This window comes from Onychostruthus taczanowskii, unplaced genomic scaffold, assembly GCF_017590055.1.
Source record: "Onychostruthus taczanowskii isolate IOZ18803 unplaced genomic scaffold, ASM1759005v1 scaffold98, whole genome shotgun sequence".
NCBI lineage: Eukaryota > Metazoa > Chordata > Aves > Passeriformes > Passeridae > Onychostruthus > Onychostruthus taczanowskii.
The window spans coordinates 1,494,222-1,518,364 of NW_024507879.1; the positions used below are offsets into that span (position 1 = coordinate 1,494,222).

General features: G+C 43.5%; 2 protein-coding genes across 3 annotated transcripts; both read left to right on the forward strand.

Moving 5' to 3' along the window:
* LOC121348066 (nucleolar RNA helicase 2-like) lies at window positions 1–11,868 on the forward strand. The gene is made up of 16 exons (XM_041427234.1): window positions 1–18; window positions 912–1,047; window positions 1,150–1,493; window positions 2,158–2,233; window positions 2,936–3,114; window positions 4,598–4,715; window positions 5,564–5,749; window positions 6,249–6,394; window positions 7,062–7,211; window positions 7,719–7,880; window positions 8,598–8,717; window positions 9,504–9,577; window positions 9,764–9,923; window positions 10,230–10,364; window positions 10,744–10,788; window positions 11,286–11,868. Exons 1-16 carry the CDS (start codon window positions 1–3, stop codon window positions 11,502–11,504), a joined length of 2,268 nt encoding a protein of 755 aa, XP_041283168.1. The 3' UTR covers window positions 11,505–11,868.
* A 1,031-nt stretch (window positions 11,869–12,899) lies between these two features.
* Window positions 12,900–24,138, forward strand: LOC121348057 (nucleolar RNA helicase 2-like). Of its 2 annotated transcripts, none has more exons than XM_041427220.1 (15): window positions 12,900–13,048; window positions 13,173–13,457; window positions 14,516–14,591; window positions 15,603–15,781; window positions 16,917–17,034; window positions 17,666–17,851; window positions 18,546–18,691; window positions 18,941–19,090; window positions 19,930–20,091; window positions 20,669–20,788; window positions 21,259–21,332; window positions 22,083–22,242; window positions 22,823–22,957; window positions 23,357–23,401; window positions 23,894–24,138. In XM_041427220.1, exons 1-15 carry the CDS (start codon window positions 12,956–12,958, stop codon window positions 24,059–24,061), a joined length of 2,097 nt encoding a protein of 698 aa, XP_041283154.1. In that variant the 5' UTR covers window positions 12,900–12,955; the 3' UTR covers window positions 24,062–24,138. The 2 variants fall into 2 exon arrangements, with proteins under 2 accessions (XP_041283154.1, XP_041283155.1); XM_041427221.1 differs by having other exon boundaries at window positions 13,176–13,457.
* The last annotated feature ends 5 nt before the right edge of the window (window positions 24,139–24,143 follow it).

The following is a 24,143-nucleotide window of genomic DNA, read 5'->3' on the forward strand; positions in this document are numbered from 1 at the left end:
ATGCAAAAAGGAGGACAAGTGAAAGAACAATTGCAACAACATTCCTTCCTTCATCTAACTCTGGTTGTGAATATTTGATTATTTTTTAAATGAGATTGGTAAACTTTCCCCTTGTTAATAAAGTAACCATGCTGTAAATGGAGCTGGTCACATCAGTGAGGCAGTCTCTAAATCAAAGCTGTTAGTTAAAACTTTTGACAGTAGTGTTTGGAGAGGTCATGTGTGTTTTGTTTGCCCTCATCTTTAATTATTTTTTTGTGTGTCCCTGTGATAATAAAGGTGAGAACTGGCATTCTTCATTCAGCCCACAGCAGTGACCTGGAGGGGTTTGTGTTTCTCAGTAGGAACTGCAGCTGGACAGGGCTGTTTCACACTCTAACTCTGGAAAGTGTTTCCTGCTTGTGCACAGAAATCAGCACACGCTTCACCTTCCCTGCTAGAAAACAAAACAAATGAACTAGACACGCACCTGGTTACTACCAGAATTCCTTCAATCCCAAGGTTCTCTGGGAACTCTGCTGTGTGCTGCAGTGCTCTCAGCTATCCTCAGCCTACCTGGTGTGTCTGTATCTGCAGAGCAGGGTTTAGTCTGCAAAGGAAGACGTGCAGGGGGCAGGAGTCACGGGTAAGGCCGGTGCCACTGCTGTGGGACAGGCCCTGCTCTGCTCCTGACCTTCCCCTTCCCTAAGGAATCCACATCCTGCCAGCTCTCGGGATTGCTTCACGCATTTTACTTCCTAAGGCTAATTTGGACTTCTTCCTCTCGATTTATCCCTGTAGCTACAAGCAGATTGTGCTGGGATTTAAAATCCACGGGTTTGTGGATTTTAAATCTTAGTCATTTGGTCACACTGCCCTTTCCTACTTCAGACTTTTCACTACTACTGAACACTTCTCTGCGGTAGTAACAGAGACTGACGCGTGTCGGGGCGGCCCCGCCGGACGCGCTGGGCCTGCCCGAGCCGGCCGGGAGCCCGGGAAGCGCTTTCCCCGGCACCCGGAACGGGGCAGAGCCCCCAGAGCGAAGGCCCGGTTGTCTCGTGGTCGGTAACGTGTCTCCTGAGCGGCGGCGGCCGGCAGGGATCTGTTGCCTCGTGTCAGCCACCGCCCCCGTCAGTAACTAGAACGTGCACTTGAAGCTTTAACTGTTCTGCGCCCTCTTCTCTGTTCCGTGTCGCTTGGATCCACGAGCGTGTGTTTTCATTTGCTCTGTGCCTTGTCAGAAGGAGAAAAAGGAGAAGAAATCTAAACGCCGGGACAAGTTTCAGAGGGGAAAGACTCAGACAGATGACAGCGAGGAATCGGATGAGGAGCGTTATGCCCCGAAACCCAAGAAATCAAAGAGTGTCAGTAAACAGAACGGTCACACGAAAGAGGAAAGCCTGGAGAAATCGAGATTGTCCTCCCTTAGCAGCAAATCGTCCCGCAGAAGCCGGCAGAGTAGTTCTAGTGAAACGTCAAGTGAGAGCGAAAGCGAGAGCGAGCAGGATCAGGTAAAGCTAAGGACTGGTTTTAGTTATAGTGATGTGTTGTGGCTTTTAACTCCTGCATTGTAACCCAGCCACGTGTAGGAGGGCTTGTATTCCATTCCCTCCCCCCCCTTCCTAGTCAGTCGAAGGTGCTGTGAAATGTCAAGATCTGAACTTTTCGAATTGTTCAGTCTGCCAGGAATTTGCAAGAGTTTTGAATTATGAAAGTGCATCATGGTTTCCTCACTTCAGCAGCCTGGTGCTGTAGTAGGTGCTGCTGGACAGACAGATTGCACTGAGATGGGGCTTTAATATGATTCAGCACCACGAGGTGTATGTGATTTTTGGGGTTGTCCTGTACAGAGCCAGGAGCTGGACTTGGTGATCCTTGTGGGTCCCTTCCAACTCATGATATTCTAATTCATTGTTTTCAGTATTGGTTTGAGTGTTTTGCATTTACTGTGCTGTTAGGTATGAGACAGCCTAAACCTCCAGATCACTTTTGCTAACTTTGTCCAAGTTTGAAATATGATGTTAAAACAAAGAAGGTCTTTAGCTGCAGCTGTGACACTGTCACTGAAGAGTATGACACCAATGCCTGTGCTGAATTTACTTGAATTACCTTGAATTACTGGCAGTCATGTAATATTCACTTGAAATCTCACCTGAGTTTTTGTTTACCTAACAGGAGTTGACTGGAGAACAGAAGGAGGGTGCTTTCTCCAATTTTTCTATTTCCAAAGAAACTGTCCAGCTTCTTCAAGGTAAGTTTTTAGGCAAGGTGTGACCGTAGAATGTCAGTGATCTCTGTTGTGTTTTTATGCTCAAACACCCTGGATCAATAAGCTTTGAGATGTGCTCTGCTCTTGCCCATGCAAGCATGGGTGCTGTGCAGAAGACATTGATTGCCTGCTCTAAATACACCTCTGAACACACACTTTGCAGTGTTGTCCAGTTCAGCCTGTGCAATAAATTTCTAAATGACATGAGCCAAGGGAGAAAAATAATGTGTGAGAATGTTTCAGTTAAAGGTTATTTTGGTGTGAATAGAGGAAAACCAATTATATTTAGTGTCTTTGGTGTTTGTTCATACATGAATTACTATGAATTAAGAGCAGGAGGGGTTTTGAGATGTGAATTATTTGAAAGGAAGATATTGTCATGGATAGTTGAGGAGTATTGCATAGATAAAGGCACAGTGCTGACAGTCTTTCATAAAGGCTGATAACTTCCTCTGTCCTAGCTAGCTCTGTGTCTGGTGGTGTGAAGTGGGAGAATAAAATGAGCAGTCCTAGGGCACTCTTTGCAGATGGCTCATCTGATCAAATAATTCAGTGGAGGTGGTGACACAGTCCTGACTTACTTTGGAGTTGATGGAAGTTCTTCTTGCAATAATTTCCACTGAAGAGTATGAAAGAACACTTGTAAAATGACCATATTAAGGAAATCTCTTGAAATTGTCACAGCTCGAGGAGTGACGTACCTGTTCCCTGTGCAAGTGAAGACCTTCAACCCAGTGTATTCTGGCAAGGATGTCATTGCTCAAGCACGAACTGGAACAGGGAAAACATTCTCTTTTGCTATTCCCTTAATTGAGAAGCTTCAGGGAGAGTCACAGGAAAGAAGAAGAGGCCGTCCACCAAAGGTAACTGTGCCTGGCTAGGATGGTGATTTTGCTTTGTCTTACATGTAAAGGGTTCAGGTTCTTTCAGCTGCTGGACCAGCTCTTCAGGTCTGTACAGGGGGAAGTGAACCCACATTAAAGGTGATTTGAAAGCTGTGTCCACTGCATCCTGTGCTGCCTCCCAGCCTCTGAAGAGGAGCAAGGAACACAACAGCTCTATCCACTTGTCAGTTCCTTTTTCTGCCACAGGGAGACCAAAACTACAGGTGGTCAACGTGTTCCTGTATAATTTTGCTCAGTCACGTTACCAGTTCAGGCCTAGTGGCTCCTGGATGCTTATTTCTCTCCTAAGCTGCTAACAGATTAGTTACTAATTCTAACTTGACAGCTTGTTAAAAGCTGTCTACTCAAACATGTTTCTTTCTAAAACATGTAAACAGTGGGAGGTTTTAAAAATAGACTTCGTTTTCACTAGGAACACCACCAAATGTTGAAGCTTCTGCTCCAGAAAATGCAGATTTGTTATGAGCTGTGTTCATTCTGCTAAGGAATACCACGTGTGGTTTTTCACTGAATTCTTACGATGCCTCAAAATAACCTAGAGAGGCCAAGGCTGAGTGTGTCCTCATTAATAATTTTTGTCAGTTTGTTTCATCTTGTCAGTCATCTCACAGGTTACCTAAAGTGCCTTCCAAAAGTAGCACTAGCAGTTTTGTGTGCATCTGCCCATCACATTGCTTGGCTGACTGAGAATGCTGTCTCTAGATTTGGCAAAGTCTTTTGGAAAAGGAAAGGCTTTCTTCAAGGGAGACATAAGCCTTGCAAAAGATTCCAGACCTCACTGCCATAATGCACTGCTGCCTGCTTTTTGGTGGTGGGTTTTGATATTGGAGGAGGTACTGGGATAACGATGTTAAGGTTCCTTTGTGAAGTGAGTGGTCCCAGGTTGGAGAGCACTGCTTCAGTCACGTTTGAAAGACGATCACCTGCCTGCAGGAGGGAGGGCTGCATGCTGGCAGGGAGGATGGCTCCCTGGGTGCCTCTGCAGGGCTGTGGATTAGCACAGCAGCTCTGCAGGTGAACATGTTTCCCCGAGGCACCGGGAAGCTGAGAGAAAGCTGACAGCTCTGCCTCTCACCTTCTCACAGACTGTGAAGCAGAAACCTTTTGTGATAACATCCTTCAGTCTTGCATTCAATCAGCGTGTGCACGTGTAGGAGAAAACTTGTAGCTGGTCTGTTCACGAGCTAAAGTTAAATAAGATTTAAGTCTCTCCTATCCTGTTCAAAAAGAAGTTATTAGCCTGTCCTAAATGAGTATATGTTTTGAGGAGTTTAATGATGTTACAAGAGACTTGAGCAGTGTGTTTCTCCAGCCTTTGCTTAGATAATTTTTTTACAAAATTGTACAGAGGGTCAGATCTAAATTAATAATCAGAAGTCTAGTGGTTTCTTGGCAGAAGCCATGCTGAGAAAACATCTGTTTTGTCTTTTTTTCTGTGCAGGTTCTAGTTCTTTGTCCAACAAGAGAGCTGGCAAATCAGGTTGCCAAAGATTTCAAGGATATCACAAGGAAGCTGACAGTAGGTTGTTTTTATGGAGGAACTCCCTATAATGGACAAAGTAAGTGACTCTTAGGACTAATAATTTAAATATTGATTGACTTCCAAATTTAAGAAGTGCAGGTGGTTCTTTCCAAACACACATTTGTAGCTCAAGAGGTGCAGACTGTTCATGGGAAATTCAGCAGTTCAAAATGTATCTTATGGAGATAAATAGCTGTGGTTCTCACTTATGTTCTTGCTGTTACTTACCTACTCATGTACCTTAAATTAATGTGAAACAGAGTATGCTGTGTATCTAACCTGTATCTGGGTTTTTAGGTTCTTGTAAACCCATTTTCATTTAAAAAGTTTAGTCTTAGAGCTGTGACTGGGTGTGTGTTTTTTCATATGATTGGGGATATGTAGAGTATTTGTAAAGTGGAGAAGAAATTGTTATGACAGCATAATTTGCTGCCTTGGTGATTGTAAACAAGGAATGAGAGTGAGCTCTTCCATTGTGATGCATCTTGAGACATTAGGGATTATTTTTTTCCCAGAACCTCAGGAAGGAGTTGATTTCAGTAACTTGGATAGTTAAATAAATATTTTTTTTAAAAAGTTTCCAGTTAAAGTAGATAATTTGGGAAGAACTGACTATTTCTAAAGAATATTAAAAGAAGCTCACCCTTGCTACTTTGAAGCACAGGGAGAGGGAAGGGTGGTAAGTTGGTTTTTTTTTTCCCTTCAGGAAGAGCAGTAGATTTTTGGCCCTACATTTTTTTCCAGATTTTCTCTTCCAGTTCATCATTTGTTCTCACTTTTGTAAGGAGAGTACTTAGGAATGATTTAAGAAGTTGTTTAGTTATTACCATGTGTTACTGCTGCAGAGAATGCTCCCTAGTTCACTGCTGACTCCTGTCTTCCCAGTTGACCTCATGAGAAGTGGCATTGACATTTTGGTTGGGACACCTGGTCGAATCAAAGACCACCTGCAGAATGGCAAGCTGGACCTTACCAAGGTCAAACACGTTGTACTGGATGAAGTTGACCAGATGCTGGACATGGGGTTTGCTGAGCAAGTGGAAGACATTTTACGAGTTTCATACAAGAAAGGTAATCTCAATATTGAAACAAATAGTAATATTTAGTAATATTAGTAATAATTTAGTTGGTGAAAATTCAGGTATAAGGTGATTTTATGTAGAAATTATTGAATATTATGTATTGTGAATATGTGGGATTCATTCACAGAACCTGTGCAGAGCTTGAACTCCAGTACCTAGGGGTCTGTAAATAAATGTATTTGGCACCTATCTTTAAGTTGTGCTTGGACTTCTTCAAATTAAAAGGAGTTAGTTTTTTACCCTTTTCACTGCTTGAAAACAGACTTGAAAAGACATAACTTTTTCATAATCTTGAAATTATTTAGACTTTCCAGAATATTTTTTACTCAAGGTGTCGGTAATGCATAAATTTAAAAAGCTTGATTGGCTTCTTTACATTAGGTACTGATATTTATCCTCATTTTTAATCACCCATATAATCGACTTGTATACATCTGTTAGGTGAAATGTATGAGGTTGGTGAAGCATTGTTCTCTTTTCTTGTTAAGATTCTGAAGACAATCCCCAGACCCTGCTGTTCTCTGCGACTTGCCCACACTGGGTGTATGATGTGGCTAAGAAATACATGAAGTCTAGATATGAACAGATTGATCTTATTGGGAAGAGAACTCAGAAGGCTGCTACAACAGTAGAAGTGAGTAATCTCATGTGAAACGTTTTCAGGCTTTTTCCCTTCTCCTTTATGCTACAAAAGTCACCTCTTCCTGAGGTGCATTATCACAGTGATGTTGGAAGTTGTTTTGAGAATTTTTTCCAAGTATAAGGCATGTTACAGCTGGTCAAGTTGGTTTTGGGTTTAGGATCTGTCTTACATCACAGGCAGAGAGAAGATTTCCTTGTCAGTTTTGTGGGTTTTCAGAGGAAAGCAGTACCTGAATTTATCCAGGTTGTAAGCAAAAGGCACACATTAACATCAGCCTGCTGCTTTTAATTCTCCACAGACATCCCAGTTAGCTTCTGGTATTCTGTATACAGGATACTTCTTATCAAACTTCCTGTAGTATCTCACCTCAGTAGCCCTTTGCTTGCTGTGCAGTAAATACCATAGCAAGCCATATAATACATATATGCTGGAGGCCTGATTTTCTTTTACTGTAATTATTTTGCTGAACATTAGACTAATTGTGGTGGGCATAGATAAGAGTCCTAGGGATTTTGGATGATCCAGGATCATGAGTTAGCACATTTTCCCCATCAGGGAACTGTATAACTCTTTACTATTTCTGTATTTAACAGTTCCAAATGTATTTTAAAAGAATCTTAACTTTACATAAGCTAATCACTGGAATGTTTTTCTGTAGCATTTGGCAATAGAGTGTCACTGGTCTCAGAGAGCTGCAGTTATTGGAGATGTCATTCAGGTCTACAGTGGCAGCCAGGGGAGGACCATTGTCTTCTGTGAGACCAAAAAGGAGGCAAATGAACTGGCTCTGAATGCTTCAATCAAACAGGTATTTTATCATGTGTATTAAGTAACAAAACCTGTCAGAGATGTATCAACCCCATGTTGACACCAGACCTCTGCTGAGTAAGTTTTAAAGAAAGAGTTTCAAAGTGCTAGGGCAGGCTTTTGTGTGTGGTCAGATAGGATTTCACTCTTTCTCGTGGACACGGAACAAAAATTGTGGATTACTATTTTGACACAGCCGGGCATTGCATAGATGGTGTGGATGGCAAGTTAGGGCAGGGTTTTCATGTCACAGTAATTAGACATGAGCTGAGACCCACATTGCAGTTCTGTTTTCCTGGCCTTGTTAAAGGCCTTTGAGGTATATGAATAAGAATTGCTGAGTACATATTGTGAGACACCTAAAATATAAACTCGGGTAATTCAGTTCTTCTTCTTTATCTTGCCACTCAGTACCTATGAAATACCAAGATTTTGTACCCAAAACTGACCATAGAATGGAGCACTGTCTTGGATTTTGGTATGGTTCTAAAATAATACTGTTTTTCAGGATTGCCAGTCGTTGCATGGTGACATTCCTCAGAAGCAGAGAGAGATCACACTGAAGGGTTTTAGAAATGGTTCATTTAAAGTTCTGGTTGCAACCAATGTAGCTGCCCGTGGTTTAGATATCCCAGAAGTTGACCTGGTTGTACAAAGCTCACCACCAAAGGTAGGAGACTGTTATGTTGGATGTCTTGTAATAATCTGTAGTTTTGTTTTCAAGTAGTGTAATGCTATCAGCTGATGATATTGACCACACCGAGTTCATCAGCATTGTGCTTAAGGGAGAGAAACGTCCAGATATGTAGAAGTAGTTTCTTAGAGGATTTTTGGGGAGTAAAAAACATGTTTAAAGATTATTTCCTTAAAATGTGTTCTTAGGAGGCTGTTCAAAGCCTTCCCTTGGAAGCTGGGTATGGTGATGGCAAGGCTGGGAGCAGTGGGAGGATTGATTCTCTTTAGTGGGGATGAATGTGAGGTGTGGACCGCAAGATTGAGAACTTTGGCTGAAATGAAAAGGGTTTAAAGGAAACAATGTAATGTTTCAGTGAATAAGCTATTAATACTGCAGTAACCATGCTCCCATGGATATGCAGGAGGAGAACAGGATTGTTGTAGAGGTGCACACACTCCAAATGTGTGGTGGTGCATAAAGAAAAGTTGATCCAAGCTCATGGCTCTGGTTTTCAAGCCATGATTTCTCGATGATTATGGAAAAGCATATTTGGTCGATACTAGTGAAACAATGTCTTCTAATTTAATTCTGTGATGCAGTTCCTGTGCATTGTTCAGTGTTAACTTTAATGGCTTCTACCAGTGCTGTGGATGCAATGAATTGATGAAATGACAATGAATTAGGTGACTCATAGGCCCTCTGTTTCTGAAGGATGTGGAGTCCTACATCCATCGCTCTGGGCGCACAGGCCGAGCTGGGCGGACTGGGATCTGCATCTGTTTCTATCAGCGAAAGGAAGAATACCAGCTGAGACACGTAGAACAAAAAGCGGTACAGTACAGCTTTCTTCTCATTGCCAGACTCATTGGTTCAGTTGCACAATGCAGTTTGTAAAGCAGCCAGAGGAGGTTTGGGTACTTGAGGAGGAGGGTGGCTGCAGGGTCAGTTACTGTGGAGCAGGGGGAGCACTGCAGGTTCTAACACCCGCTCCTTTTCAGCAAATGCCAGTAAGGTTGTCCTTGTGGAAACGACAAAAAACTCGCAGTATTTCCATGTGGTGTTCACCCTGGTTATCATTTCATCAGTGATGTGCATATGTGCAGCTTTCCTGAGAACTGTTGCTTGCATTTTTGCACTTTGTGCAGTGTTCCATATGCTGTGGAACACTATATGGAACACATATGCTGTATGTGTTCCTCAACAATTAAGTATGTGGTTGTGATGAGATAGTTCATTCCTGGCACGTAAAGCAGTGTTACATTTAGACTAAGGCTCTGTAATTTGTACTTAAATCCAAATCTATCAGACTAAAAGTAGTAATTTAGAATTTGTAGGACTCTGTTTTCTCCAAAAATGTACCAAAATGGTTTGTGTTTTCAGTCTGAGGTCACTGAATCATTTAAACTGATCTGGTACATAAAAGCCTTCTAAGTGTTACTGTTTTTCTGTAAGCTTAACCTTTCAATTTTCACTAGGAAAAATTGGAAATTAAAAGGTGAAAATAAGAAGAACAATTACAGACTTAAATGCTTGTTGTGTTGGAGTTCAGTACTGCTTCTTTAGAACTGAGTTATTTATGGGCTGCAATTTTTATTTCTTTTGCCTTTTAAATTTCAGGGCATTACATTCAAGCGTGTTGGTGTTCCTACTGCAACAGACATAATAAAGGCTTCCAGCAAAGATGCCATGAGGTGTGTCTGGGCACATGCCCTATTGTATCTTCCTGCTTTCCCAGTTCAGAAGAGCTCTTTGAATTATCCTTTACTGTCTCTTTGAACTTTCTGACCACTGTTGATATCTTGGATTACTGTGATTTTTATCTATTCCAGAGCCTACTGGTGTATAAATTGTTCATACTTTTTGCTTTAACTGCTTAGGTGCCTGGATTCTGTTCCTCAGACTGCTATCGAGTATTTCAGAGAATCTGCTCAGTTGCTAATAAAAGAAAAGGGACCAGTTAATGCTCTGGCTGCAGCTCTGGCCCATATTTCGGGTGCTACTTCCATTGAACAGCGCTCACTGCTGAACTCGGATGTGGTAAGGAAGGGGGTATGGCTTAATGCTTGCCTTGAGACTGGAAAGAAACAGCACACCTCTGTGTTGTGGGAATAGAGAATTATTTATCTCCTGACCATTTTGTTTAAGAGCTATACTTAAGCCAGTAGGAACTACTTATTTTGTTAAAAGCAACGATATAGTGGCTGTAAGGATACTTGATGCCCTGTAGCAGGATCTACTTGAAGATTTAATTACTAAACTGTAAATTGGCAGGTTTCTCCTGTCTGATATATGCGCTGAAGCTTGCTCCTCTGCCTGAGTGGAACATGCCCCATTTCTTTTTAGGGATTTGTTACAATGATACTACGCTGCTCTGAAGAAATAAGCAACATGGGCTATGCCTGTCGAAGGCTGCGAGAAGTGCTGGGTGATGATATTGATCGGAAGGTGAGCAGGATGTGTTTCCTCAAGGGAAAAATGGTAAGTTTCTGTTTTGTTTATTTGATACTGGGCTCTTCTGAATGCAGCCTTTTCTTAGCAGTTGTCAGGGGAGCTGTTTGGTCTTTTTCTCTATTCCAGGCACTGTTGATGATGGGCCTCAATCTGTTTTTTTAGTACTTAGGGCTCTGCTGATATGCTCAGGAGGTAGGATAATGCATGGCTATGGGGATAGCAGAACAGGTAAAAGGTATGAAGCGTGTTAACTCTGCCTTAATGACAAGACAGAAAAGTGTTTCTTAGGACAGTCAGTTCTAAAAGTGCCTGCCTGTCAGGTGTAGATTTGTGGGCTCTGTTGTTTTGAGTTGCAGTCACTTAAAACGCTTACCTTGTATGCATTAAAATGATTCTTTCTTTTTAGGGTGTGTGCTTTGACGTTCCTGTGGCGGACCAAAAAGAAATAGAGGTGCGTTCATTGCAAGTTCTGAGTGCAGCAGGCTCAAGATGAAACTGGCTGGACTGCCAGAAAACATGTTAGACAGAAAACATGTAGCCTTTCTCCTGCCTTTCCTGATGGCAAAAGGGATGGCTTGGAAGGAATTGAAGAACAGAACAAGCTCACAGTGTTTCTTTTCTAAGGCATTCCCCTGAGACTAAAAGTCTGTAACTTGGAACTTTTGCACTGAGAAAAGTGGTGCTGGATTCATGTTTCTAGACAGCAAGCTTTAATCCCCTTTTCTCTATTCCCTGCCTCCTGTTTTCACCCAGAATTCTCTCCACAGTAAAGTGAACTCAGATTTTTGCTTGGTAGCCAAAATTATTGATTCCTTCAGTTAGAAGCTTGAATCCTGTATATCAGCTCACAATGTTTACCTTTTCAGTTGAGCAGATTTAATAATTATTACATACCCTGTATTTGTATTCCTAGAACTTAACTTGCTGTGTCTGACTTCATTCCGATAGGCAAGGTGGGAAGATTCCAAACACTGGCGTTTGTGTGTGGCCACTGAACTACCAGAGCTGGTCGAGTCCATACGAGGAGGAGGAGGAGGAGGAGGGAGTGGTGGAGGGAATGGCCGAAGCTTCTCAAGCTCCAGGAACGGTCGGCGTGGTGGCTCTGGTAGAAACAGGTTCAGGAGCAGAGGCCAGAAACGAAGCTTCAGCAGAGCGTTTGAACATTAACTTCAACAATCCAGAAGTGAGAAAAAAATGGGACTGAAGTATTTTATATTACATTACACTAGGCTGTTTCTGTGTGTTTGTACCATTGGGGAAAATACTTCATTAAGATTTTTTTTTGTCAGTACTACTTTGCTCATAAACAAGGTTCTGTTCATTTAAAAAAGTACAAAGAAAAAAAACCCCAAAAAACCTGCAAGAAAAAAGTAATTGTTTCTTTTATTTCTCATATTGCTCTTTGAATCTTTCCATAATATGTCTGTTGCGTTCAAAACTGTAGCCTGGTTCACTGTATAATACATAGATCTGAATTGCTGCTCAAACCTGTACATTTTCTGATAAAATTAAATATTATTTTACAACTTCACATTTTGTTGTCACGTATTTGAAGCAGTACTTTGCAGGTGGAGATGTGGGAAGGTGCCAGACTGAGGAGTGTGGCACTAGTAGCCCTTGAAAGAAAAATAAATCTGTTTGGTTTTTGTTTTGTGGATTTGTAACGAAGCTCTTCTTTCCCTAAAACATAGTAGTTTTTAGTTTCTGTCCAAAATTGTCACTTCTTATAAAATGGGCGTAGGAAAGGCAGTTTCAAAAGCATGAGGGGAAGCCCCCTGAGGAGCAGAAACTGTGAGGAGACCCATAACCCCGTGAGGGTGTTGCAAAATGTGGAATATGTCAAGATTATCGTGTAGGTAAGGATGTTCTTCAGTGTAAGATGTTTGTATGTTTTCAAATCTAATCAGCAGAATTAATAGCAGCAGCCCTTACTCAAGGACATCCTGGAGCTAACAAGCTGTAAGGATAAAGTGAATCAGTATGTTGAAGTATATCTATGTATACATTGTTGGGTTGGCAAAATACTCAAGGTCCACGTATCCTCTGGGTGAAGTATGTTTTAGTATTGTAACTAAAAATCAGGACTGTGGGTCAGGAAGGCGCTTACCTCGGGCGTCAAGTCCCTTTTCCGAGCGTGTGGAGACGTTATCTGGGATTACTTAACTTGTATGGAAAGCACTAAGCAATCCCTGTGGAGGGGCTGTGCTGGGCACGTTCCTAACCCTGAATTTCTGTGTATGAACGATGGTGGTGCCACACATGTGCAACGCCACCGAGCACCCGGCCTTGCGCAGCTCCGAAATCATTAAGGTCTCTCGAGTGTGTCATTATCGGCTTGTTGCGCATGGGGGAACGAGCTCGGTTTGGTGGGCAACCGGGAGAGCCCCGTGAGGAGAGCCCCGTGAGGGGAGCCCCGTGAGGGGAGCCCCCTGGAGCGCTCCGTGAGGGAGCTCACGGCGGCGGCGGAGCTGACGGAAGGCGCGGGGCGGCGCGGCGGAAGGGGCGGTGCGGGGCGGTGCGGGCGCGGCGGCCGCATGGGAGCCGTGTGGGGTCGGGCCGCCACTGGCACTGGCAGCAGCGCTGCCGTCGCGCACCCGCCCGGGGAGCAGCCAGCAGCCATGCCCGCCGCCGAGCCCGAGCACAGCCCCGCCGAGCCCCAGGCGCCGGCCGCCGCGGAGTCGCTGCGGCGCGGCCGCCGGAGGAAGGTCAAGGTGGGAGCGCCACGTGCGGCCGCGGGTGCGGCCATTTTGTGCGGGCTTGGGGGGCTTGAAGCCGGCTGGGGGCGGGCAGCGGGGAGGAAGGGGTTCCCTCCGGGTGACCGCGGCTTTCCCGCAGCAGGAGGACACGCCGGGGAAGAACGTGAAGCAGCAGGTGAAGGCGAAGCGGCGCGGTAAGGCCGAGGCCGAGCAGGCGCAGCCCGAGGAGAGCGGGCTGGGGGACGGCGACTTCGAGCCCCCCGTGCCCAAGAAGACGAAAAAAGTCAAGGAGAAGAGCAATGGTGTGGTAGGAGAGAGCGACGCGTCCCAGCCGGCGGTGAAATCTGTCCCCGCGGTGGGCGGCAGTGTGACATCCCCGGCTGCCCAGAGCGTGGCGGCCGGAGAGCAGGACAGCGACGCCGAGGTAGGGATGCTTTGCCAGCAAAGCCTTTGTCTTGTTAATTAACGTTCCGCTAGTAATTAGTGGGCTTGCTAACGCGTAGTGCGCGCTGTGTGGAGACTTGAGCTGTGGGGCGGTGTGGGAGCACGAGGCGTCTTTCGGCGCTGTGTCGCGGACACGGACATGTTCCTGGGCATGGGGAAGGCCGGGCATCCCGCCTCTCATCCTGCCCCGCATCCTGCTCGGTCCAGGGCGGTGGGTGCGGCTCGGTAGTGAAGGCACCAGCACGTGGGAGCTGCTCTCCACGTGCTTCCCCTCCCGGTAAATCCCGGGCGGGTAGATGTCCTGCAGGGAAGGCGGCTGGCTAGGGAGCAGTTCCGTGTGTGCTGCTCTTCGTGTCGCGGCTTGTTGGTGTCCACAGCACAAAGGTTTCTCCCCGCTGCACAGGCAGCCACGGTCCAGAAACGTGCTGTGCTTTCTCTCTCGATGGGAGCAGCTTTGAAGAAGAATTGGCCAAGTGTTCTGTAATGGAAAGACACAGTTTATGCTCATTAATTCACGCTTCTCACACAAACGTGCAAGGGCCTTTCTGTGGGTAGTTTTGTGTCGAAGGTGGGAACATGAATCAGGAGAGTGCTTTTTGTGCCTCAGGTGTAACGATGTGACCTATTGGATCTCTGAAGTAAAAGCCAAATTTTGTGTTTTGACTATTTACTCATGTGTAAAGTTCAAAGCTCTTTGCGTGGTGTAACACATAGAGGGAAAATCCTGCTTTGCACAGTGAATTGTGACACCAGATGTGTTTTCTTGTGAAAAACAGTTTTCTCAGGGTTTCAGTGGACTTTAATTAAGATTTTTAACAAGTAGTTTCCATTTCCTGACTTGCTAAGCATATATGTACAAGTGGCTACATCAAAAGGGTTTTCTTTTTATTGACTAGAAAGGAGGTATCTGGTTAAATTGTGCTTGTAAAGCAACTGCACAGCTTTTATTGAGAGGCTGTGTAGGGTATGTTCTGTCCTCCTCCTGGAGGGACATGAAGTCTTTTTTTCTGATTTTTGTTTATTTTTAAATCATATTAGGAGCTGACAGAAGAAGAAAAAGAAGGCGCCTTCTCTAATTTTCCTCTCTCACAAAACACTGTCAAGCTTCTCACAGGTTAGTTCATGTGGTAGAAGACATTTCTGTAAATGTTTGGTCAGAATTGTGTTCTGTTACCTACGTAAGCCAAGTGTAAATATTCCTAAATTGTGTTACGTTTGTATGGTAAGGATGGTATGAGCAATCACTGTAGATTCAGAGAATCTGCTGTTGTTAGTAGAAAAAAAGTTTTCTGGTTTGTTCAGTTTCAGGTGCCTTAATGCAAAATTATTCTTCATGGAGTGGTTATTCCTAGATAAACATTCTAGAGACACATTTCTCATCAGCATCATTCTGTGTATCTTTACTTCTGTTCCTATGTCTGCTGTCTACAATATTGCTTCTTAGACAAGCCTGATGGAGTTTTGTATATGGAGACTATTTGCCTTGTAAGAACAGATTTTCAATTCTTAAAACAGATTGTTTATTCTCATAGATAGTTTGGGGCATTTTCCTCTCTCTTTGTGATTAGTTTTGTTGAGGAAGCCATTGCTGTAGGGTTCTTGTCCCCTGTGTTGGGTAGATGTGCAATACTTGTCTGTCAGAAAACATTCTCCTTACTACTTTCTGCTTTCCTTGCTCTGAAGTTTCCTTTGGATGGCTCGTTTCACTTCCACTGTGCAAAATCTCTTTGAAGTTTTAGAATGTTTTGAAACAAACTTCCTCACCTTCTTGCCTTAAAAACCCAGCTACCACAAAATCTTGAGGTGTATCAGAAAAAACATGTTGGGTTTTTTCCTTCTCCTCCTGTTGTCTCAAACTGTACATAACAAGACTGTATTTCATCGTGGATACTCAACACTCACTGTGTGGGTGGAACATATTTTGATCTAGAGTAGGAATAAACCACAAAAATACATGGTTTTCTTTTAAGTTGCAATTTCTGTTGTGTGCAGGATTGTTTTAAGTTGCAATTTCTGTTGTGTGCAGGATTGAGGTGGTGTGCCCTTCATATTTGGGCAATTTATATATGAGGACTTCTCATTTTTAGTTCGTCTTTTGGTGAAACCTCTTTCAATTATCTTCCAGCTCGAGGTGTAAAATACCTGTTCCCTGTGCAAGTGAAGACTTTCCAGCCCATATATGATGGCAAAGATGTAATTGCTCAAGCTCGAACAGGAACTGGGAAAACCCTTTCCTTTGCCCTTCCACTGATTGAAAAACTCCAGAGTGTCTCGCAGGATGGGAGAAGAGGCCGTTCACCAAAAGTAACTTACACTTCAGGGTTTACATCAAATCCTTAGAGCATGGCAGGTTTTCAAAGTGATTTTACTGTTGCTTTGGGGTTTTCTGTTGGGGACTTCTGTCCTTTACTGGTTTTTGTAATAGTGGATGCTTTGCTCAGATTAGGAGATAGAGTGTGACAGAGTTTTGCAGCATCACAGTAATGGCACGTTCTGTGTGTGGGGTCCCCTGTTCCTGTGTTTGGGCAAACAGGGCACTGCAGCAGTGCCTAGGGAACTCCCAGGCTGCTGTCCTTGGGCATGTAGCACGCAGCTTTGGGGTTCAGTCCCCTGCCTCTTCTGAGGTGGTGTTTGAGTCACCTGGACTTGTCCCTGTTTGCTGAGGTTGTTTCTCACTGTAAATCCCACAGTGATAACTCAAGGCTTTTGGGTATTTTTTCCCCCCTCATGTCTGGATCCTCAAGAGATGCAAGTGGAGTTTTCCAGGGATGGAATTGGTAACCTGATGCCAGTGATCAGATACCTGTTTCCATGCATTGCAGTGCATGTATTTATCATTAGGCTGCAGAACTATATACAGTCTGCAGATTCATTGCCTGCTTTATCTGTTTATTTTATTAACTGTGAAGGCAATGTAAATTTTGAAATCATACTGCCTGAAAGATTTTAAGAGATTAATTCAGATTTTTGTTCTGTTGGTTCATTCTTAGATATTGGGGGGAAGGGTAGATACTGGAGGAAGGCAGATTGGTGGAGAAAAGGAGGGATGTATGGCTGGAGTGCATCATGCTATGTATGTATCTTTTAAAATCTAATTACACCAGATTGAGTGACTGTTCCTACTCAATGAGCTGTACCTTCATTGCCCTTGGTAATGTTGCTGAAGTGTCTTTTATGTGGCTTTTAACATAAGAAAGAAAATTGCTGTTGTTCTAGTCTTGGTTATCTTGTAGCACTTACCCTTGTTCCCTCTTGCTGGCCCTGAGGCTCCTTGTGGCAAGGAACATTAATATTGCTGGGATGCTGGGAAGCTGTGGGCACCTCTACAACAAGTGTAGAGTGCAGATGGGAGTGCAAGCTGTTTGACACGAAGTAAACTCTTCTCCTGCACCTTCTCCCAAGCACAGCTGCATTTTTGTCTGGTTTTCTCTCCCTTCAGGTGCTGGTTCTTGTTCCAACCAGGGAACTGGCCATTCAGGTAGCCAAAGACTTCAAGAATTTCACAAAGAAACTGTCAGTTGCTTGTTTTTATGGAGGAGCTTCATATAAAGAACAGAGTAAGTAAATGCCAAGGAATTACTAATGGATTGGAGCTGACTTTCCAAATGCATCCCATAAGTAAAAATGGGCTTTTTGCCCCCTCAGACTTTGAGTTTGGTCAGGAACTCAATTGGTGTGGCTTTCAAAGGAAGCACACAGCCTGGGTTGAATTATTTTAGTTCAAATAAATCTTCAGGGAAAAGAATGTTTGTAGTTCTGTGAAGTGTCTGTTAATTTCTTCTTTATTGTGTTTTTGTGTGGACATAGAGCAGGACTAGGTGACAGTCCACAGAAAGGGGAGAACTGTGTATGTGCCTGTGGCTCTGTGGATCTTCAGAGGTAGCTGTGACCAAGTTTAGCTGGAAAATGGAAGTGTTTCCATGTAGTAGAGCTCTGAAGGTTTCTAATGTCAAAGGATTGTTGCTTGGACATTGGTGTATTTCCTGTAACTTCAGCGAGGTTTGGCTGGTACTCCTGACAGAGCAGCTAGGACTGCAGTTAACTCCTGTGTCTGTTACTTTAGATGTTGTGCTTTATTCTGAGGTTAAAGGGCAGCAGCTTGTTGCTTCTGAAATGAGAAGTGTTGCTGACTTCTTAACATGTTGTCTCTTGGCAGTCTGACATTGTCCTTGTTTCTCTGTCTTCCAGTTGATCTCCTTAAAAGTGGCATCGATATTCTGGTGGGAACTCCTGGCCGGATCAAAGACCACATTCAGAACAGCAAGCTGGAACTTTCCAGTGTGAAGCACGTTGTTTTGGATGAAGTGGATCATATGTTGGACATGGGCTTTGCTGAACAAGTGGAAGAGATCTTGGGATCGTCCTATAAGAAAGGTGAAGTGAGACATCAGGGGAGAAATAGGGGACGATGCAGAAAACACAATTATGCTGCTTTAGAAACTTCTGGTGCATCTCTAACTTAAAATCTCTGTGTGATGCTAGAAAAGGGGAAGGTAGAGTTGGAAAGGGTTCAAAGAGAGGTGTCAGAAGGCTGAAGGGCTGGAGTGGCATCTCTGGAAGGAGTAGAGTGAAAAAAAGGGGAAAAAAGGCAGCAAACCAAACTCCCTAATCTCTAGTGTTCCTCGTCCTGAGTGAGGTGACTTGAGCAGAGGGTTGGGGTTATGGTCTGTCTGTACACTTGTCACCACACAAAGCTGACAATGAGGGACTGTTTGCTCTATTCTGATATAGTGGGTGTTCAGCAAAGCTGTCAGGTATGGCACAGAAGGAGGTTATTTTAATGTGTGGAACTCCTTGCCACATTTCACTAGTTCCAGAAGTTTTGGAAGGGCTCGAATTTTTGGAAATTGAAATCTCAGCGCTTAGTAAGGGCAAGACTCATCACTGTGGCTTTGAAAGCCATGAAAAGCTAATTGCTGGCAGTGTTCCTTACACATATGTGTACACATATTGTACAGACTTAGTGCACACAGAGACCTGTCAGTGTCAGAGCAACTCTGGCTCTTTTATCAGTTCTCAAGTGTCAGGGTCTGTTGAGATATCTGAAATTGATGGCCTTTCCTTGCAGGCTCTGAGAACAACCCGCAGACGCTGCTGTTTTCTGCAACTTGTCCACGATGGGTTTATGATGTAGCAAAAAAATACATGAGAGAGGAGTATGAACAGATTGACCTGATTGGAAAGAAGACTCAAAGGACAGCTACAACTGTGGAAGTGAGTTCTGCTGCAGAGCAGTGCAGGTCTTGAGAGCAAATGGCCTTGATAAAATGTGTTATGCATTGACTTTATAAATGGGCGTGTGGAATGTCTCGCGTGGTTGACACACAGATTTTGTAAGCAAAGCTTTCATGTGGGACCTGTCATTTGCAAGCTTAAAACAATGAAAATGCTTTTTTGGTTCATTTTGTCTGTTGTGTGTGTGGCTTAGATTTATCATAGGTTTCTTGTCTCTTTCCCAAACAGCACTTGGCCATACAGTGTCGCTCATCTCAGAGGGCAGGAGTTCTTGGGGACATCATCCAGGTCTACAGTGGCACCCGTGGGCGGACCATTGTCTTCTGTGAGACCAAAAGGGAAGCAAACGAGTTGGCTATGAATGCTTCTCTCAAACAGGTACTGGGGCTGAGTGGAGAGCAGTGGTTGGGGTTGCCAGGGGTTGAATGCCCTGAAATAAATAGGGGGTTGCAACTGCGTGGAGAAAATTGTTTCTGTGCGTGGTTTTAAGACTTGTGAAAGCTGTTTGTAAAAATTCAACTTCGAAGTTAAAATATCCTCTTGACAGAGATTATGAATTTATTCCTTTGGCTTTAAAATAGTGCAGGACACAGATCAATAGGAAATACACAACCTATGCTGAATAAACAGGAGATAGTAATAATTGTAAGAAACAGGGAGCTGGTTTCTTATATTAGAGTGCTTTTTGGATTCCCATCTCTTAATGGCATTTGGTCTTTGAACAGTCATTCAGGAAAATACAGCTAATATGGTAGAATGAAATGCCTTGTTGCCCTTGGAAGGTTTGCCAAGAGTTTGTTTGGAATGTAGGTGATCTGTTGAGCAGGTCTTCTGTGCTTGCCTGAATTACTGCCCTTTTTCTGAATGTGAAGAAAAGTGCTGCCTATTTTTCAGAGAAAATCCTGTTTGATACTGAACGCTGATTTATGGAGAGTGGACAGTGGTGAGAATACATGGTTTGCCTCGTATTAGAGAAATCTCATTTACCATCCACATTAAAAACTTGCAGCAATAATTTCTGCCTGTTGGCCATGCTGCTTTCACAGTAAATCACAGAGAAGGATCCAGCAAAGCAGGGTGTTTTATATTCCTTTGTTATCAGCTATGTAATTATTTTCTGTTGCTCTGCACAGTGTTTTGGGGTTTACAGTTAATCTTTAGATGCTGCAGCCTAGACTCCCATTAAATGTCATGTTAATGGCTTGTTTTACTGACAGGATGCCCAGTCCTTGCATGGTGACATTCCACAGAAACAGAGAGAAATCACATTAAAAGGCTTCAGAAGTGGTGTGTTTGAAGTGCTGATTGCAACAAATGTAGCTGCTCGTGGTTTGGATATTCCTGAGGTTGACCTTGTTATACAGTGCTCACCACCAAAAGTAAGTCATTAGAGGAAACAAAAACTGGATTAGCTTTTATTTTTTTATTTTTGTGCTGGGATCATGGTTTATTTCTCAGTTGCATCAGAAATATGTTCTCTTCCAATTAATTTCTGAGTTCATGATTTTTTTTGTAAATGCTAGGCCTAAAATTTTGTAGTTACAGTTTTACAGTTTGAGCTTTGATTAAAGTCTTGGGTTTTGTTTACTCTGGAAGGTCATAAGATCGGTTTTGACATTCTGGAAGTTTCCTGAATTCTTTCTGAATGTTGCTGTGTTTCATAAAAATTCTAAAATGTTTCTGCTGGTTTTTTTCATCTTTTGAAACTCCAGTGGAGCTTTTTATTTAAAAAACTTGAAGTGTCTTGTTAGCAGTGCTTGCTGAAGCTGATCAGCCTGCTTTGGGTGGGGGAGCACATGCAAACTCGAGTGGCTTGTGTGCAGTTGTAAGTTTGGGTATAAATACATAATGTATCACTCATTAGGCTTCTGAATTTGAGTTTAGCTTGTGTTTAATCTGAAATGTCAGCAGTTTAAGTAGCACAAGGTTTTCTGACGTTGCCCTGAATTTGTGAAGGATGTGGATTCCTACATCCATCGCTCTGGACGCACGGGCCGAGCGGGCCGGACCGGCATCTGCATTTGCTTGTTTCAGAGAAGAGAAGAAGATCGTCTGAAGCAAGTCGAGCACAAAGCGGTGAGTTGTACCTCAGAGCTCTGCTTAAGGAAATTAATCAGCTCCTAAAAGGACCCTGCCACTCTTAGGCTTTGTAATCATGGGTTGCTGAGTCCAGAACGGGAGTCTCCTGTCCCATAAATGAGTAGGCCTAAAGTGCTGATATTTGGTGTTTGTAAATGCTTCTGTGTCGGCCTGTTCCTGCATTGCCTGAGCTTTCCCCTGCTGGCAGTCCCCCCGTGCATGTCAGCAGGCAGGCTGGGACAGGAATGCCTAAGGCAGACTTGCATCAGAGTCTGCATGCACATTGCAGTAAAGTAGCTCCAGATTAACAAAGCTGGGAACTTAAAAGTTCATTTTAGCTTTAGAAATGACTTAGCAAAGAGTATGTTGATCTTGCAAACAGTAAGTAGAGATCTCAGTAATGTGATTTAGACAGGGTTGAATTGTAGACTGCTGAGAATACCTTTAATTTGTTTTCTTGATTTCAGGGTATTACCTTTAAGCGTGTAGGCATTCCCTCTGCTGCAGATGTAATTAAAGCTTCAAGCAGTGATGCCAAAAAGTAAGTTTATTCTTCTGTTCTTAAAAAAGGTTTAGAGATGTTGTTGCTCTAGATGCTTAGAGCTTAATGCACATTTTTAAGGGATCAGGCCTGTATGTGAGCATGGCTTTGCCTTTGTTGTAGAAGTCAGCTGCTTTGTGTATAGACAACATAAGATGGCATCAGTAAATCTGTGTGCTGAACATAGACCTTTTCATAGAACATAATGTTCTCTAAGTTTTTGCAAAAAAATAAGCTTTATTTATAAAATCAGAAATTAGTGACAGAAGAGGGAAATACTGTCATGAGGAGAAATTGATTTTGTTTGCTCAGATGACATGGTGGAAGCAGCGTGCAAAAAGCAATACTTGGTATAATGAGGAGTTACTCTGCAGTAGTGAGGGTGTTTCAGCCCTGGCTTGTGTTTCCTTGTATTATTTCTGAGGGTTGTGGCTTTTATTCCATGCAGCTCTGTTTACATTTGCTGCCCCTGTGGTGGAAATTGCCTTGAAGCAGGTTATTATAATTAGTGAGGATTTGACCAGTATGAAGCAGATGATGGGCATGCTGTTGGGTTCACTGTGTCCTGAAAATTGATGGGGGGAGCTGGTGTACCAGAAATAGCATTGCAGAAATATTTTTGTTAGTTTCCTATCTTTTTTTTCCCCACTGCCCTTTTCAGAAATAACTGATTTAGGGTATGTCTTGCACGTGGCTGCACTTCACAATGGCCGTTCCTTATGTCTTTAAACCCACCTTGTAACTGTGTAGGTTGCTGGAGGCCGTTCCTCCCTCTGCAGTGGACTACTTCAGAAAATCAGCTGAAGAGCTGATAGATGAGAAGGGGGCAGTGGCTGCCCTGGCTGCAGCCCTGGCACACATTTCTGGGGCAGCTCACATCCAGCAGCGCTCCCTGCTCAACTCCACAGCCGTAAGTAGTGAGGCACCCCTGGTAACAAGGATGGATGTGTGAATTGCTTGTGTGGCATCTCCTTCCCAGGCTTTTTCAGCTGGGTTTCTGGATAGCTGTTACCCCCAAGGCTCCTGCTGTGTTGCTTGTTCCTTAGCTGAAATCAGCTCTTCCAAGGAGAAACTCAAAATCAGTAAATTTTCTTGTGATGAAAATGGAAAGAATTTCTCCAGAGACTGAAGTGACAGAAGATTTTGATGCTCTAAGAGAGTTTAACTAATGACATTTTACAAGCATATAGATTACTTTGTGCTGTTGCAGTTTTCTCCTTATCAAGAATCTTTTACATTTGTCGTATTGCAAGTATGGCATGTGATTGCCTGATCTCAAAGAGATCTTGACTGAAGGAAAGTACATCATTTCCATTTTCTAATGCATTTAGGGAGAATGTGGCCCAGGTCACGGTGTGGTAACCCAATTTTGCACATACCGTGTGACTGAACTGTGGTTCTTGTATCAGTTTGAGGGTTTTTAATCTGTTTTCTAGCAGCAGGTTTGACCAAGTTTAGCTTTGCTGAACATTTTTCTCTGTTTCCTGCAGGGCTTTGTGACCATGGTGTTGAAGTGCTCCATAGAGATGCATACCATGGGCTATGCCTGGCGGGGGCTGAAGGAGCAGCTTGGGGAGGAGGTGGATAACAAAGTGTCTGCAATGCGTTTCCTCAAGGGGAAGATGGTGAGATGGCCCAGCCTTGGGAATGGAGGGGTGTGGGGCTTTGTGTGTGTTCTCATGTCACCAGTTTGTGCAGGGACTGAGGCTGGAGTGCTGAAGAACTGGTACAGAATGTTGGTACTGCGCTGTCCCTACTCAAACTCATTTCTCAGGAAATGATAACCTATCTTGATTATGCTGTTTATGCATATGCTGTTGGAAAAAAAAGAGGCTTTGATATTAGTTGAGTGCTTTAAAACACTTACTAGAGACATTGCTCCTAAATGATAATGCAGGAATTGCCTCCTAAAAAAAAAGGCATCAGAAGTATATATATATATATATATAGAGTGGGATTGGTTTTGAGGCCTTTATTCTTTCATTGTAAATTTGTGCCTTTTTTGTTTGTTTGGTTTTTTTTAGGGTGTGTGCTTTGATATCCCTGTTGATGAGCTGAGTAATATACAGGTATGTTTGTGTAGCCAGAGCTGGCTTTAAAATCTGGTGATTTGGAAATTGGCAACTGCTGTATAAGGTTGAGTATGGGGTGGTTAGGGAGGTTTGTGGTTTTTATAAGGATTTTGCATGGGCAGCAGTGATTAGAAAGAACACAGCAGAACCATTAGTAAGTACCCTGCCGTGCCTCTTCTCATTTCCATTCCCATGATATTACCTGATTTCATTAAACAAAATTCTGTGCTCTTTGGCTAGTCTGTGTTTTGGCCTCTCCAGTGTATTTGAGAATTCACCAGTTTTCTGTTGACTTCCCTCTTGTCCCTTGTGATTGTTTATCCTTTGTCACAGGACTGTGAGTGTCTCCCAAGGGGGATCTAATGGCCTGTCTTGGCAGGGGTGGGATTTGTCTGGGAATGCCTTTGCATTCAGCGTTGCTTCTGGTGCTGCAGGTGCCTCGGACACCCCTGCAGGCAGGTAAACTCTGGTTCCTCGCTCTGGTTTCAGGAGCAGTGGAGGGACACGCGGCGCTGGCAGCTGTCGGTGGCCAGCGAGTTGCCTGAGCTGGAGGAATATCCCCAGGATGCAGGACGAGGGTTCTCCAGGTTCGGGAACAGCAGGCAAGGAGACTTCAAGAGAAACGGCTGGTTCAAGAGTGGAAATCGGGGACTTTAACAGAGCGCTCGATTGACCTGCGCTACAGATAATGGGACTGAGCTGAATTTTATGAGGCAGTAAAAGCCTGTTACACACTCCT

What these genes read in the sequence shown, in the direction of transcription:
- LOC121348066 (XM_041427234.1), top strand. An exon ending in GAAGAGGCCGTCCACCAAAG is followed by an intron (nt 3,115 to 4,597) that starts GTAACTGTGCCT and finishes TTTTCTGTGCAG; the next exon opens with GTTCTAGTTCTTTGTCCAAC. An exon ending in CACTGCTGAACTCGGATGTG is followed by an intron (nt 9,924 to 10,229) that starts GTAAGGAAGGGG and finishes ATTTCTTTTTAG; the next exon opens with GGATTTGTTACAATGATACT.
- LOC121348057 (XM_041427220.1), top strand. Translation starts at nt 12,956, where the DNA reads ATGCCCGCCGCCGAGCCCGAGCACAGCCCCGCCGAGCCCCAGGCGCCG. An exon ending in TGAATGCTTCTCTCAAACAG is followed by an intron (nt 19,091 to 19,929) that starts GTACTGGGGCTG and finishes TTTTACTGACAG; the next exon opens with GATGCCCAGTCCTTGCATGG. An exon ending in AGCAAGTCGAGCACAAAGCG is followed by an intron (nt 20,789 to 21,258) that starts GTGAGTTGTACC and finishes TCTTGATTTCAG; the next exon opens with GGTATTACCTTTAAGCGTGT.